The sequence below is a fragment of the Cetorhinus maximus genome, chromosome 32, assembly GCF_964194155.1.
Source record: "Cetorhinus maximus chromosome 32, sCetMax3.hap1.1, whole genome shotgun sequence".
Taxonomy (NCBI): domain Eukaryota; kingdom Metazoa; phylum Chordata; class Chondrichthyes; order Lamniformes; family Cetorhinidae; genus Cetorhinus; species Cetorhinus maximus.
Window position 1 is genome coordinate 15,626,994 of NC_135910.1, and position 15,957 is coordinate 15,642,950.

Sequence of the window (15,957 nt, forward strand, 5' to 3'; positions counted from 1 at the left end):
TGCAGCGAGTGGTTAGGACCTGGAATGCACTGCCTGAGAGTGTGGTGGAGGCAGGTTCAAGCGAGGCATTCAAGAGGGAATTGGATTACTACCTGCAAAGGAAGAATGTGCAGGGCTATGGGGAGAAGGTAGAGAAGTGGCAGTGGGTAAATTGCTCCCTCACGAAGCCAGCACAGACACGACGGGCTGAATGGCCCCCTTCTGTGCTGTAACCGTTCTGTGAAGATTGGGTCTTGCACCTAACACTCTGCTCAGCACAGAATGAATTCAAGTAATCACAAATACCTAAAGCAATTGTCCCAGCCTTTCGAGCATCTTGTACAAGGTTTTACTCCTTGGCAATTCGGAGAAAACTTGGGAAGGTAGAGTTGGAATGACAATTCCATGTAGACAAACACACAGCATTGCGTGATTCACGGAAGATCACTGGTTAGATAGATAATTGGCTTATTGAAAAATCATCCCAGTGGCAGATGCTGAATTGTGATGATAACAGATAAAACAATTAATCATAATTCAAAACACAGTCATAGACAATCATTAAAATAAAAATAAAACCAACCCTAAAATAATAAAAGAATTGCACAATTATGATCATTTCTGTACACAAATAATTACAATACGTTGCCAAATGCAGATCTCCTTAATTTACGGAATAAAAACGAAAGGCCTACTGCACTCTACATTTTGTGTTGAAGTCCATAGGTCCTATGTCGCCAGGTTGAGTTCATTAAATTCTCAGTCATCATTTGGTGGTACAGAACTTGAGAATTGCTGAGAAATGAGACATGTCGAAGCTTTTCGTCTTGCACTCATCAGGACACTCGCAAGAACACCAATATAAGAGCAAAAACAACAATTTATACTGTATGTGAAGAGAGTGCTGATGGTTTGGCAAGTGGCGTTGCCATGGAGAATGCACCACTGATGATGGTTGACAGTTAACTGCCATGCATTGTTGAAATTTAAACCAAGCAGCTTGACCCTGATTGGTCAAGGCTTTGTCCTGAGGAATGAGTCAGCGAATGGCTGTCACTTATTTTGTTTAGCTGAAACAGGCGCAATGTATACACATGTTCTTTCTGTCATTTACATCCTGTTTGAGTTTTATAAAGTAAGGGATTGGGCTGTCTCATCGTCTATTCGTTCTATATTTTATTTGTAGAATGGTACCTTTTCTCCTTTAATTTCCTCCCTCTGCCACCATTGACCAAGTGAGCGGCTCTCTTCAGAGGGAAGATGGAGGGAGGTGGATCCAGGTTAGGGGGGGAAGATGGAGGAAGGTGGATCTGGAGGGAAGATGGAGGGAGGTGGATCCAGGGTAGGGGGGGAAGATGGAGGAAGGTGGATCTGGAGGGAAGATGGAGGAAAGGGGATCTAGGGGTGGAAGATGGAGGAAGGTGGACCCAGTGAGGGTTGGAGAGCGCCAATCCCCAGCTGTTTGTGTGTTAGGTTACATCAGGCCACAAAGTGTACCCCCCCTCCCTAGATAACCTCAGGATTATAGTGCAAATGTTGGTGAAAAAGGCATTTTTGAGGTGTCGTGATTTGGGTGAGAGTTTAAACTGAGGCCCCAATCTGCCCCTTGGGTGGATATAAAAGACCCGACTGCCACTATTTTGCGGGAGAGCGGGAGAATTCTCCCCAGTTTCCTGGCCAATGTTTATTCTCCAACCAACATCACGAAAACAGGATTACCTGGTCGCTACCATATTGTGGGACCATGCTGTGCACAAATTGGTTGCCGACAAAGACAGCTAGACTTCAAATACACTTCATTGACTGTGGGGCACTTTCAGACACCCTGTGGCTGTGAAAGGCGTTATAGAAATGCAAGTTTTCTTTTTTTGTGTCTTAGTTCACTTTTCACTTATGGCGCCTGCAGCACAGTCTCCAGTGGCTCAGGCCACGTTCTCTAACCCCTCAGATTGTTGTTGTAAATAGTCGCTTGGCAGTATGGAGCTTGAGTATTGTTGAAAAAGGAAACGTGCTGTCGAAATTTTTTTCACTGATCAGGACAAATGCAAGAATGCCAAATTTTAAAGGGAGCAACAATTTATACTGCATGAGAACAAGCTGCTGATTGGTTGGCAAGTTGACTCTGATTGCTCAAGATGTAGCCATTGGATATATTCATGCGCGGGGAACTGTCCTCTGTAAGGAGAAAGACCATGTCCAGGCATGGGGCCTTATTTTCAATTAAAGGAAAGCATAGGGGACAATAGTTCCCTGGTGCATTCTCCGTGGCAACACCTTGACCAATCAGAGTTGACCTGGCAACCAGTCAGCACCCTTTTCTCAAGCAGTATAAATTGTTGCTCCCTTTGAAATTTGCCATTCTTGTATCTGTCCTGATGAGCACAAGACCAGAAGCATCTACAGCATTTGCCTCTCTTTTTCAGCAATTTTGCACTGCATTGGAAATATGGCCACTTTCAAGAGTAAACTATTCAAATCCCTCAAGCCTTGTTTTTCTCTCTGTCTAATTGGTGCAGGTCCTGACACTGGTGAAGGTAGCGACTCTTTAGAGGACTATAACCTGCTGGTGACCTCCACAATCGAGCTCTCAGTTGTTTACAGGTTAGTTGTTAAGTCTTGGTGGTAGAAAAAGATGCCCGCCCTTGACCACGCCACCTTGGGCACCATTACTGCCCATCGCCAATGCTCTTGATTGCCGGGGGGAACCCAATATATAGTGGCTAATCTCACAGTAAAATTGCTGGGAAATTCCTCCTTTAACTCCCTAACAAGGAAGCTCCAAGGTTTCACTGCTGCTCACAGCACATCACTCGACATTTTTCAGGAACCCACAAGTTCCCCCTTCTACCCACACCAACCCACCCCCAACCCCGATGTCACAGAATCACAGAATGGTTATGGCACAGAAGCAGGCCATTCAGCCCATTGTGTCTGTGCCAGCTTTCCGACTGACCAATGCACCTCGTGCTATTCCTCCACCTTCGCTCCGTAACCCTGCAACTTCTTTTCCTCTTGAGTTCCCTCGATTGAATCTGCCCCCACCACGCTCTCAGGCAGCTCATTCCAGATCCTAACCACTCGCTGCGTGAAAAAGTTTCCCCCTCTTGTCGCGATTGATTCTTTTCGCCAATTATCTTAAACCTGTGCCCCCTCATTCTCCATCCTTCAACCACTGGGAACAGTTTGTCCCTATCTACTCTGTCCAGACCCCTCATGATTTTGAACATCTCTATCAAATCTCCTCTCAACCTTCTCTTCTCCAAGGAAAACAGCCCCAACTTCTCCAGTCTATCCACATATCTGAAGTTCCTCGTTGCTGGAACCATTCTCACGAATCTTTTTCTTCTGTGCCCAATATCTTCAGGAATACAGGAGTCCAGTACCATTCAGGACAATTGCAAAGCGCCTTGGGCCCAATTTACCCTCCAACCTTTTTTTTTGAACGCGTGGGCCATTTGTTTAAGTGCTGCAGCCCCTTTAAATCTATTTTTTTAATGCAGCGGTGCAAGCGTGGTAAATTAAAGGGTTGACTTGCCTGTGGCCTGTGGGCAACTCGGAGGGAGCGTTGCTTGGGACGTGTTGCTGCGTTAAAGACACTATGTAAATGGAAGTTGTTGTTGCCACATGGATGTTAGGCGAGATGCTCGCTCAAGGTCCAGTAGCCCGCCCAGGTTTGTTGGGTGGGCACATTCAGGGACACTGGGTACAAAAACAACAGTCTGCATTTATGTAGCACCTTCAGATTAGCAATATATTCCAAGGCGCTTCACGGTCTTGTAAACCAAAGACAAATTGACATGGAGCCACCTAGAGATATCAGGGTCGGTTCGATCAAAGAGGTCAATTTTAAGGAGCGCCTTAAAGGAAGAGAGTGAGCGAGGCGGAGAGGTTTAGGACGGGGATTGCAGAGCATTGGGGCCCAGGCACCTGAAGGCACAGCCGCTGATAACGGAACAGTTAAAACCGGGGAGAGGCCAGAATTGGAGGGGGCGCAGATATCTCCGGAGGGTTGTAGGGCTGGAGGAGATTTCAGAGATAGAGAGAGGGTGAGATCATGGAAGGATCTGAAAGCAAAGCTGTGAATTTTAAATATGAGGTGTCACTGGACCAAGAGCCGATGTAGGTGGTGAGTGCAGGAGCTGAACAAGGAATTGGTGTGAGCAAGGGTGCAGGCAGCACTGTTTTGGGTGGGTTGAGCTTAAGGGTACGAAATGGTGAGAGGCGCCTGTGGGAACAAACTCACAGCCAAGTAATGGGCTCTGGCCCCACTTCCTCAGACTCTCCTGCTTTTAAGGTGCCACCATGTTGACTTCCCATCCTTTCTAATTGCAGGGACGTGCTGAAGAATGGCCTCAGTGACCAGGCCATTCTGCCAGAGAGTGATCAATACGACAGTGTCCTCTGTGCGCTGGTAACCGATGTAGACTTCGACGGAGTGAAGGAAGTTCTGCTTGGCACCTATGGGCAGGTAAGGAACTAAATGGCCTCCAATTCTGGCCTCTGGCACATTCCCGATATCCATTACCCCACCATTGGTGGCCGTGTCTTCAGTTGCCTGAGCCCTAAAGCTCTGAAAATCCACCTCCCTTTAACCTCTCCATCTCTCTCCTCCTCTGATATGCTTCTTAAAACATACATCTCTGACCAGTGTGTCCTAATGGCTCCTCTGTGTTGCAATTTGTTTGATGATACTCCTGTGAAGCGCCTTGGGGCCTTTACTATGTTAAGGGTGCTATATAAATGCACATTGTTACTGTTGTGTTGCCACCTAGACTTGCTTCATGATTGCAGAATGATGACACTTCTTATGTGAAAGAGGGAGGTGAATTTTCATTGAAAAATCATCAGTGCGGCAGGTACCGAATTGTGATGACATTACAAATGAAACAAGTAATTATAATTCGTAACAGTTATAGATAATCATTGTCTATAAATAAAAATAAAGTGTACAATAATATTGCTGAATAAAGAGACATGTCGAAGCTTTTCGTCTTGCACTCATCAGGACACGTTGCAAGAATACCCATATAAGGGGAAAACAATCTATACTGTACGTTAGCAAGTGGACTCTGATTGGTAGAGGCGTTGCCATGGAGAATGCAAGTAATGAACTCCATGGCAGTGCCTCTACCATTCAGAGTCCACTTGCCAATCAGGTCTGCTTAATTTACAGAATAAAAATGAAAGGGTCTATTGCACTCTGCATTTTGTATTAAAGTCCATGGATCATATTGTGGCCAAGTTGAGCTCATTAATTTCTCAATCATTTACATCCTATTTGAGTTTTATAAAGGAGGGGATCGTGTTGTCTCATAGACTATTCATTCTGTATCTTGTTTGTAGAATCATGTCTCTTCTCCTTAATTCCATCGCACGTTTACATTCAAGTGGTTGTGGCAATGGGAGGTGGGGTTCAAGAGTTTTCCAGCAAAGTCCAGACAGTTTTTTTCACCTTTCAGCAAGGGAGCATATATTCAGTTGTTTGATTGTGTTAGAGTAACTTTGGTAAGCGTTGCCAAGGATCGGTTTCGGTTCTTGTGTCTGGACCTATTCGAGCTTGTTCGCGGGTTCTTTAGTAAGTCCAGCAATCCAAACAGCTTGCATTTAACAATGGATCTTGCTAACTATTAAACACAGTAAATAAGTCAACTGGCGGATTGTCTACACTGTGGGCAAATGGAGCATCCTGGATTTCGAACCAAATAGGCCAAATGTCCCCTCCTCCTATCACAGACTTATCTAGATGAGATTATCAATTTCTCCAGATATAGCAGTGATACTGTACGTCTGCACAATTCTCCCAGGCTTTCAGCTCTCGAACTCTGGCGTGATCTCCGCTCCAGTCAGGAACGGATCCAACTCTCTCTGTTGAAGATGATGCAGGGAGACAACACCAGTAAGCTCCAAGATTGCCAACCCCTCCAGGACTGGCCTGGAGTCTCCAGGAATTGTAGATTAATTTCCAGGGCACAGTTGCGAGCAAAATCCCAGGAGTAAGATCGTCACTATGTGAAGAAGGGTCATGTGGACTCGAAACGTTAACTGTTTCTCTCTCCACAGATGGTGTCAGACCCGAGTTTTTCCAGCATTTTCTGTTTTCATTTCAGATTTCTGGTATCCGCAGTATCTCACTTTTATCATCACTATTTGTGTTTTATTTCCAATCTCCTTGAGCATTTTGGTTTATTTACAAATGCATTGGAAACTCTTTCGAGTTACCAACAGTCACAGGTTGCAACTCTTTCGAGTACAATCACAGTTCTTGGTTTCCGGGAGTGGGACATGAACCCACAACCCTCTGATTCAAAGGCGAGGGTGCTATGAACTGAGCCACAGCTGACACCTCCAAATGCATTGGAAACTCTTTCGAGTTATCAACAGTCGCAGATTGCAACTTCTTTCGAGTACAATCACAGTTCTTGGTTTCCGGGAGTGGGACATGAACCCACAACCCTCTGATTCAAAGGCGAGGGTGCTATGAACTGAGCCACAGCTGACACCTCCAAATGCATTGGAAGTGGGAGCCAGAAAAAGGCTGTTTGACTGGCAGTTAAGAACCTTCCAATCAGGGATTGAAGAGACCGTTTGCTTTCCGATTGGCTGGGTGGGCGGGTTGCTGTGATGATGGAATGTCAGGTGACCAATGGCACAAGTGCAGGGGTGTGGGGGGGTGGGGTGGTGATTGGAAGGTCATGTGATAAAAGCTCCAGGAAAATGTCCATCCGGAGTTGGCAACCTCACCAAGGGCTGATTTTTTTTTAATTGAGCTGTTTTTCTTTCCCTTGGCAGGAGTTACTCTGCTACAAATCCTGCGCCGGGGGGGCTCCAGACCCAGAGGCTGTGGAATCAGGAATTGCCCCCCGACTTCGAGGGGAATTCCGGCTCCTGTGGAGAAGAAGTTTCCAAAGCCCCCTGCTGTCCATGGCCTACGTGGACCTCACTTGTGATGGTCTCTGTGAGCTCACTGTCGAGTCCTTGAAGGGGCTGCATATTTTGCAGGTAAACCATGTGCTTTCCTCCCACCCCCTGACCCCGCCTCAGCAAGGCCATCAGCTGCTTATTTCGCCACCAAACACCCTCTCTTCCCAAGGGAGATGGTCTCATCCAAGAGGACTAGCACTGGCTCAGAAACGATGGGCTGAAAGGCCTCACGCCAGGGCTATAAGTTCTTGGATTCTACATTCTTTTAGCTACATTTGCACTGGGAGCAAGAGAGATATAAGGGAGATGGGCATCAAGTCTTTGATTGACGTTGTCTCATCCTTGACTGCTGCAGTGGCCTTTAGATGGGAGACACATCAGAACAGGAGGAGGCCATTCGACCCCTCGAGCTTGTGCCGCCTTTCGATTAGCTCACGGCTGATGTGGATACTAACTCCACCTACCTGTCCTACTTCTGTTACCCTCAAGGAAGGCAGTGGCACAGTGGTATTGTCGCTGGACTGGTATTCCAGAGACCCAGGCTAATGCTCTGGGGACCCGGGTTCGAATCCAAATGATTGAATTTGAATTCAATTTTAAAAAAAAAAACCATTGCCGATTGTCGTAAAAACCCATCTGGTTCACTGATGCCCTTTAGGGAAAGAAATCTGCCGTCCTTACCTGGTCTGGCCTACATGTGACTCCAGACCCACATTGACTCTTAAGTGCCCTCCGAACAAGGGCAATTAGGGATGGGTAAATGTGGGCATTTTTCATTGCTGCCCGCAGCCCCAATAGCATTTTGGGGGGGGGAAGTGTGTTCCAGATTTCCATTCCCCTTTGTGTGAAGAAGTGCTTCCTGACATCACTTCTAAACAGCCTAACTCTAACTTTAGCCACTTGTTCTGGGCCACCACCCCCCCGCCCCACCAGCAAGAGAAAATAGTTTATCCCAAATCTCCTTTAATTATCTTAAACAGTTTGATTAGACCTCCTTCATCTTCTATACTCTAGGGAATACAAGCTTAGTTTGTGATAGTTAAGTGTTAGATTACAGATCAGTCGTTATCTAATTGAATGGTGGAACAGGCTTGAACGGTCTCTTCCTGTCCGCCCTCATAATTTAACCCTTTCTTAGCCCAGCTGTTTAACTTTCCCCCCCCACCTCTGACGACGAGCAGCAAAATGGACATCGGTGATGTTCTTGAAAAGCAACGTTTAAAAATGGTCTGCCTGTTGTGTGTTGCAGCATAGCTTAACCCAGACAGCCAGCCTGGTCTTGCAGAGGCTTCGCTCCAGAGTGTCGGCTTTGGAGAAGAGTTTGTCACAGAGCCTGGCAGGTGTGGAGCTCGATGAGCCTGAGGCCGAAACGCAGGCGATGGAAGGTCCAGAGAGTTTTGCGAGGACTGTTCAGGAGGAGGTGGCTGAATGCAACGGCTGAGGTGAAACCCACTTTAATTTGCCCCCACTTCTCCCCTCAGATTTATCTCACTTTTGCACCGCTCGACAAGACGCCCTCGATCACTCTTCGAAACAAAAGCAGCATTTGTAAACTGCTAAGGGAGGAGGGCGAGTTTGCCGCCCCTTGTGTTTGGAGGAGCTTAGCAGGACAAGAGGGTGGGGGTGGATATTAAACTGTCCAACCTTCCATTCCACACCATGTGAAGCCTCAACCCTGCCAAAGTTACCAAGGTGGCTGAAGATGAGAGCGAGAAATTGTGGAAGAGATTCACAGGGAGGTCATCGAGGTTGACGAGCGGAAAATAATTTCTAATCTCCCATCTTGTATTCCGACGAGTTATTTTACCTCGACAGTTACCGAGCTTGAAGCTGTGGCCCACAGCTCCACAGTGCCTCAGGGCAGCTTTTAAATATCCACATTTTCCCACCTCTTTGTCTTTCTGAATGAAGTTGCTGCACGTTTTGATTCCTCCACAGTTTTGGGAGCTGTAACCATTGCACTTTCAACAGGCACTCGAGATTGCGGGTGCAAGTCCCACCCAAGAGAACGAGCACCAACATCGAACACGACAGCCCCCGGTGCTGCACTGCCGCGGGTGCTGCACTGCCGCGGGTGCTGCACTGCCGCAGGCGCTGAGGAGACTTTAAATCGAGGCTCCGTCTGCCCCCTCAGGTGGACGTAAAAGATCCCACAGCTACTATTTCGAGGAGGAGTGTGGGAGTTCTCCTCTGTCCTGGACCAATATTTATCTCTCAACTGACATCACTGAAAGCAGATTATCATATTGCTGTTTGGTGGAAGTTTGTGTGGAAATTGCCTGCTGTCATTCTACACCAAAGAAAGAAAAAATCATTCAAACACTTTGGGACATCCTGAAATCATGAAATGCAAGTTATTCCTTTGTTATTAAAGTTTTAGAAATAACATTTATCCTGTTAACGTGTGATGCTTAATAAAAAATAATTAATCCTAAATCTTGATATTTTGCAACAAAAAATATTAGATTTGGAATTTGCACATGTTTTCAACCATGAGATTTAAAATGCAATCAGTTTATGGAAGGTTTTGTGTCTGAAATGTGTTTGGGAGTGGCCGAGGGGCTGCTCAGGACTGGACCTGCAGTCAGCGGAGACCACGGGCGCTGCCAGCCTGCGCTAGTGTGATATTTATTTCCCCCGAGCTGTGCCCTATTCTCCCAGCAGCAGATGGCGCAGTTTTTCATCGTAATGGACATGCCGCTCTTTGCAAAGGCTCACTGTCCCCATAGAAATGGGAGGAGGCCATTCAGCCCCTTGAGCTTGTTTGGCCATTCAGTTAGGTCATGCCTGATTTATCCCTTCACTCCTGCCACCCACCTTTGATCGTCTAACCCTTAATGCCCTCAGGTCTCTTGTCCCGATGCAAAGCTCCACCTAGAACTGAGCAAGATTAACGGACCATTGAATCTTTGCTTTAGTCCAAAGGTTGTTATTCTCTGGGCAGGGGGAGAGTGGAATTAATTCAGCCTTCTGTAAGCGCACACGTAAGAGACGTAAATAATGTCATATGATTCCTTTAGCAAAACGGAAAAGGCTTTCCTGATGCAAGGGGCAAGGATATGATCCAGTATCCTCCTCTCGCCACTGCCCCCCCCCACCCCGCCAACCCTCCAAGCTGCGTTGCCCCAGGAAATTTGGATTTTGCCCTTGTTAAAAAATACAAATTCTACTTCAGCTGAAACGAGCTTTTAAAAAGAGGTGGTCTTGCATTTCCAAAGCATCGTTGATAACCTTGGGATGTTCCAAAACACTTCGTGGCCAGTTCAATGCTGCTTTGAAGTACATACTGACGTAATGCAGTCAATACGGCAACAGTTTGCACATAGAAACTAGGAGCAGGAGTAGGCCATTCGGCCCTTCGAGCCTGCTCCGCCATTCATTATGATCATGGCTGATCATCCAACACAAAGCTCCCGCTTTCTCCCTATATCCCTTGATCCCTTTCGCCCCAAGAGCTATATCTAACAACTCCTTGAAAACATACACGGCACGCAGAACGTTCCCACAAACAGCAATGTGATAATGGCCAAATCATCTGTTTTTTTTTATTGATGTTGACCGAGGGATAAATATCGGCCAGGACACCGGGGATAATTCGCCTGCTCTGTTTCCACATAGTGCCCCGGGATCTTTAGCGCCCACCCACAAGGGCAGACAGGGCCTCAATTTAGCATCACATCTGAAAAACGGCAGTGCGGCACTCCCTCAGCACTGGCACTGGGTTGCGTTGTGTTCCAGGTGGTAACGTGGGTGAAGTGTTACCATTCTGAAGCACGAGAGAGAGAGAGAAAGAGCTGTAGTCTTGCCTTCTAACGGGCGTGGACTCAGCCCTCAGAATACAGCTGCCAACTCTCCCAGTTTGAAGAGGAAGTGGTGACTGGGGTTTGGGTGGGGAGCGGAAGAGGGAGACGACGGAGAAGCTGAGAGCATTGCAGTTTGAAGAAACAGGCAAACTTGCTCAAAATTGTGCTTTTTATATTTTCAGAAAGTCACTCTAGGGCATCAGTATGACCAATAAAGCTAACAAAGAATTTACATATTGAGCAATGTTATGAGATTTACAGTAATTTGAGTATTACGGTAAAACCCTGTGTATAAGTCCCACTCCTATTTTTAATCTCCATTTTCGCTCCTCTCTGTTCTCCAAGGCATTGATTCTTCCTAACAGCTGGCTCTTTATGTCCTGGCTGCCTACTGATAATTTATCCCCCCCCCCCCCCGCCCCACACCCAAGTGGCTTACCAAGTGTGTGCATACAGCTAATGGGGGATCAGCAGTAGTTATTTGACTGTAGGGGGTATCACAGTTCTGTCCTCGCCTGTTCACATTGTAGTTGGAATCTCTAGAACCATAGCCGGTTAGTCTGCTACCATCCTCCAACAGGGGCACTGAATCTAACGTGATAAATTATAGACCCAACCCCAATGTTACAGGCCACTAGAACCATGGGGACTAGATAGTAACAGTTGTCTGGGATCTGAATAAGTGATCACAGGCATCCCCAATTTAAACAAACAGGCCAGGGGGTTCCTGTAAACCAACATTTATCCAAATGGGGAATGCTGGAAAAACTCAGCAGGTCTGACAGCATCTGTGGAGAGAGAAACAAGAGTTGATGCTTCGAATCCGTATGACCTTTCTTCAGAGCTACCAGGGTCACATGGACTCGAAAGGTCAACTCTGTTTCTCTCTCCACAGATGCTGTCTGACCTGCTGAGATTTTACAGATTTCCAGCATCCGCAGTGTTTTGCTTTTATCTTAGTTTCCAAATGACGTTAGGGGGAGGTGGTGGGCTGATGTTCAGGGTGGAGACAGACAGTATGTTTGGAGTAAGTGTGCTTTATCTGATGAATCAAATACTAAAATTGTGAAGGGAGCTGGACTTCTCTCACTTGTTCGACTGGTTTGAATTGATTTTGAGGGCACCTAGGAGGATGACAGTGCTGACCGTTCCAGGGTAAGGGGACACCTGATCAGACCAGATATGCAGAGTGCACCTAGATGTTGGAATCTTCTTGGATTGTGTAGCTCATCACCACACTGAGCACTGTACTGAGTCTCTGAGCTGCCAGGCCACAGTGTTGGTTAAAGTAGATATTTTTTCTTTAGTCTTTCATGGGATGCGGGAGTCGCTGGCAAAGCCAACATTTGTTGCCCATCCCTTATTGCCCTTGAACTGAACATTTCAAAGGATAGTTAAAAGCCAAACCACATTGGGTCACACCAAGTAAGGACAGCAGATTTCCTACCCTAAAGGGGCATTAGTGAACCAGATGGGTTTTTGCAACAATCAATGATAGTCTCATGGTCACCATTACTGAGACTAGCTTTCAATTCCAGATTTTATTCATTAAATTCATATTCTACCAGCTGTGGTGGGATTTGAGCCCGTGTCCCCAGAACGTCAGCCTGGGCCCCTGGATCACTAGTCCAGTGATGTTACCATTATGCCAACATCTCCCCATAATTTTAGATTTACCTAATTTAATATATAAATAATGCTTTCTGTATTTTATTTAGATATTTTCTAATATGTAAATTACACAACAACTTGTACCTACATGGTGCCTTTAACAAAGAAATAAGTAGCGATAGTGTCATTGTGGTAATGTCACCGGACTAGTAATCCAGGGGCCCAGGCTAATGCTCTGGGGACACTGGGTCAGATCCCACCACAGCAGTGGATGGAATTTAAATTAATATAATCAAACCTGGGAATTGAAAGATTGTCTCAGTAATGGTGACCATGAAACTGTGGATTTATACTAAGGAGACTTTTGTGATTGTTTGAAATTTGATATTCTTGCATTTGTCCTGATGAGTGCAAGACAAAAAGCTTTGACAGCATATCTCTCTTTTCAGAAATATATCTTTTGCTATTTAAAGGCTCAATAACTTCCATCTCCAGTGGCTACGACACATCCCTGGCACCATTTGGAAAGACAAAGTCACCAATGAAGCAATCCTTTCTAGGGCAAATATGCCAAGCATGCGAGCAAAGAGGGGCTTCGCTGGCTTGGGCATTGGCACAGGATGGAAGTTGGCTGCATCCCCAAGGATGTGCTATAGGGGGAGGTAACCTATGCCGAGAGACCAGCTCCGATTCAAGGATGCTGTCAAAAGAGACAGGAAAGCCCTCAACATCAATCACAAGCGGGAATCTCTAGCTGACAAGCAATGCAAATGCCAACACCAGCTGTGGGCAGGAGTTTGGTCTGGCCTACATGTGATCCCAGAATGTGGTTGACCTAACTGGTCCTTTGAAATGTTCAGTTCAAGGGCAATGAGGGAAAGGGCAACAAATGTTGGCTTTGCCAGCGACTCCCACATCCCCATAAGAGAATGAAGAAAAAAAATCTACACCCTAAGCAACACTGTGGTCTGGTGGCTCAGAGGCTGAGCACAGTTCTCGGTGCGGTGATGAGCTGCACAATCGCATGCGGCCTCAGAAGCTTCAAAGCAGCTGCCAGCCCTGCAAACAAGGTGTCAGCAGAAACCACCCCGCACCACCGGCGAGGGACAACTTCCCGCGTGGCACTCGTGGCAGGCTTCACCTCTCGGAACCGGCTTGCTCAGCCATTAAAGGAAGTGCAGCGGGTGATCCCATCTGACTGCACCAAAGGTCTGAGGCTGCCTGTATTCCAGTCAAATCTCGTAGATGGAAGGATGCCAGCCATCGATATATTTATAGCGACCTGCTTAATCAGCCACTCTAGTTTCAAGCAGACGCCCTGGGCAAATTGCAGAAAACGGAAACCCCACCAAAGTTTTGGCAGCTGATCGAGAGACACCGTGAAATTTCAAGCTGATTGTAATTATTTCAGGCGGGCGCAAGTTGCCATATTGAAAATTTTTTTGGCGTGAGACAATGGAATGAAATCGGGACGCGGTGCAATATACATCGGTACTTTTATTTCCATTTACAATTTAATCACATTTCCCATGTTTTTGTGAGGTACAATTTTGAGATAGGTAAGAACATTTTTCAAAAGAATGAACTTTGTTCTGTAGACAGCTGGGGGTGAAGATAATCACTGACGCACACTCCAACATGGAGAAACAGTGAAGAACCCTTCACTCCAGTAGATATGGAGTGTCTCTGCTTAACGTAGGGGAGCTGAACCTTCCAAATTTGCGGCTCCTCCGAGAAAGAAATGGCGACTAAATATTTCTTCTAAAGCAACAAAATAAATTAAGATCGGACAGGATTTTCATGGCCTCGGGGATGTTGGTGCTGTATTTAAATGAACAGGAAGCAGAGATAAGGCCAAGTTCGGCTCACCTCTCACCCCACAGCTCCTGGATAAGTGACACCTACATTGTTTTCAACCCCTTCCATGGTCCCGCCCTTCAGTAATCCTCAGCACCACTTCCCTCCGTGATCTCTGCGCTCCTTCAATTCTGACCTCCCGAGCATCCCCGATTTTACTTGCTCCGCCATTGGCGGCCATGCCTTCAGCAGTCTGACGCCTTAAGGTCTGGAATTTCCTCTCTGCCCCTCTCTCCTCCTTTAAGATGCCCCTTCAAGCCCACTCTCTTCACCTGTCACAATATCTCCTCATGTAGTGGCTTGGTGCCAAAGTTTGTTTTGTAACGCTCCTGCGAAGCACCCTTTGGATGTTTTGCCACATTAAAAAGACACCATGAATACAAGTAGTTGTTGAAAGACATGATCCTTCAGCCTCGCTCGACAGTAGCACTTGGCCGACAGAAGAAGAAAAATCTGGTCCTTTGTGGACCTTCATCAGAAAAAGATGACCTTAAACTCCTGAATGATTTAAAAAAAAAACAACTGGGTCACTAATGCCCTCCCACCTACCCAGTATGGCCTAGTCCCACAAAACATGATTAGCCTTTGGAAGCGATCTGACCACCAGCGCACAACACAGTTACCCTGAAGCCTCGCAGGGCAACTAAGGGATGGTCAATCTTGCTAGCGACGTCCACATTCTAAAAACAATGTTGGATTTGTACAAGTCTCCCAGAGTTGGAATATTGTTTGCAATTCTGGGTATTTCATTGTAGGAAGGATATTAGATCCAGTAAAATCTGGACAAGGAAGATTCACAGGAGCAATACCAAAAATGAGGGATTATCATGTCGCTAAGACCCAAGAAATTGGGCCTCTTTTCGGTGGGACAGAGGAGGTTCAGGATCTGGTAGAGGTGATCAAAGGACTTTGATGAGGTGAATAGTGAATGGTTGTTTCCAGAAATTGGTGGATCAGTAAATAGGGGGGCACAAACTGAGGATTATCACGTGAAGAACGAGGGGAAGGAAAAAGGTTTCTTTACCCACACAGAGGATTCTTAAAAGATGGAGTGCTTTACCAAGACTGGGGTATGTATCATATGTGAGACACATCAGCTATAAGAACGGCAGAACAGGCCGGAGGGGCTGAATGGCCGTCTGCTATTCTTGTGTTCCATTGGTTCTGCCCAGAAACAGGAGATCACAGCTCAAGAGGTTTACCAAGTGACCCTGGCCTCAAATATTTCTTGGACTTTAAAGCAAAGCAGCCAACATAAACCCTCTGGGTTTCAGTCCCAAGGTGATTTATCATGAAGCGGCCAACTCTTCCTGCAATGAAGTCTCGGGGAGTTCGTCTCTGTCCTTGAGCCCATACACAAAATAGAAGGCCGACTCCCCCTTCTGCCGCAGCTCTTCCTTGACCTTCTGAGGGTAGCAATCTTCCTCCAGCAGCTGGTAAGAGTCGCCCCTGACCATGAAGAGGTCGTAGTTCTCCGGGTCCGGCACTTCGAACTTCTCGGCGCACGCTTTCCTCACCTCCACCATGCTCATGTGCGCAGGGGCCAGGATGGTGGCCTGGTTGTCGCACGGCTCCCGGAAAGAAACGTGGAGCAAATCCTACAGGGCAAGAAGGAGAAGGCTGAGTAAGGGAGAGCGCTGACTTTTACAGGCCTGACACTTTCACACCACCAATGGTTAGCCATTCTCACTCACTGTAAGCCTGGTTAAACCCATCATTTGCCAATAGAGAGACTCAGATGGCACCTTAGGACGGATATCAGCTTTGGCGGTGCGTCCGCGGGTAA

The 15,957-nt window shown here is 46.6% G+C and overlaps 2 protein-coding genes across 2 annotated transcripts in view; one reads left to right on the forward strand and one right to left on the reverse strand.

Annotated features, from left to right (window-relative positions):
• Positions 1-9,327, forward strand: part of kptn (kaptin (actin binding protein)) — a 15,828-nt gene extending 6,501 nt beyond the window's left edge. Inside the window, exons 7-10 of the mRNA XM_078533112.1 lie at positions 2,496-2,580; positions 4,312-4,447; positions 6,769-6,978; positions 8,150-9,327. Of these exons, the coding sequence (XP_078389238.1) occupies positions 2,496-2,580; positions 4,312-4,447; positions 6,769-6,978; positions 8,150-8,341 (623 nt within the window). The 3' untranslated portion in view covers positions 8,342-9,327. The remainder of the gene's footprint in view (positions 1-2,495; positions 2,581-4,311; positions 4,448-6,768; positions 6,979-8,149) is intronic.
• Positions 9,328-13,812: 4,485 nt separating this feature from the next.
• LOC144671424 (ras and Rab interactor 2-like) overlaps positions 13,813-15,957 on the reverse strand; it is a 40,420-nt gene continuing 38,275 nt past the window's right edge. The window contains exon 11 of the mRNA XM_078533324.1: positions 13,813-15,769. Within this exon, the coding sequence (XP_078389450.1) occupies positions 15,461-15,769 (309 nt within the window). The 3' untranslated portion in view covers positions 13,813-15,460. The remainder of the gene's footprint in view (positions 15,770-15,957) is intronic.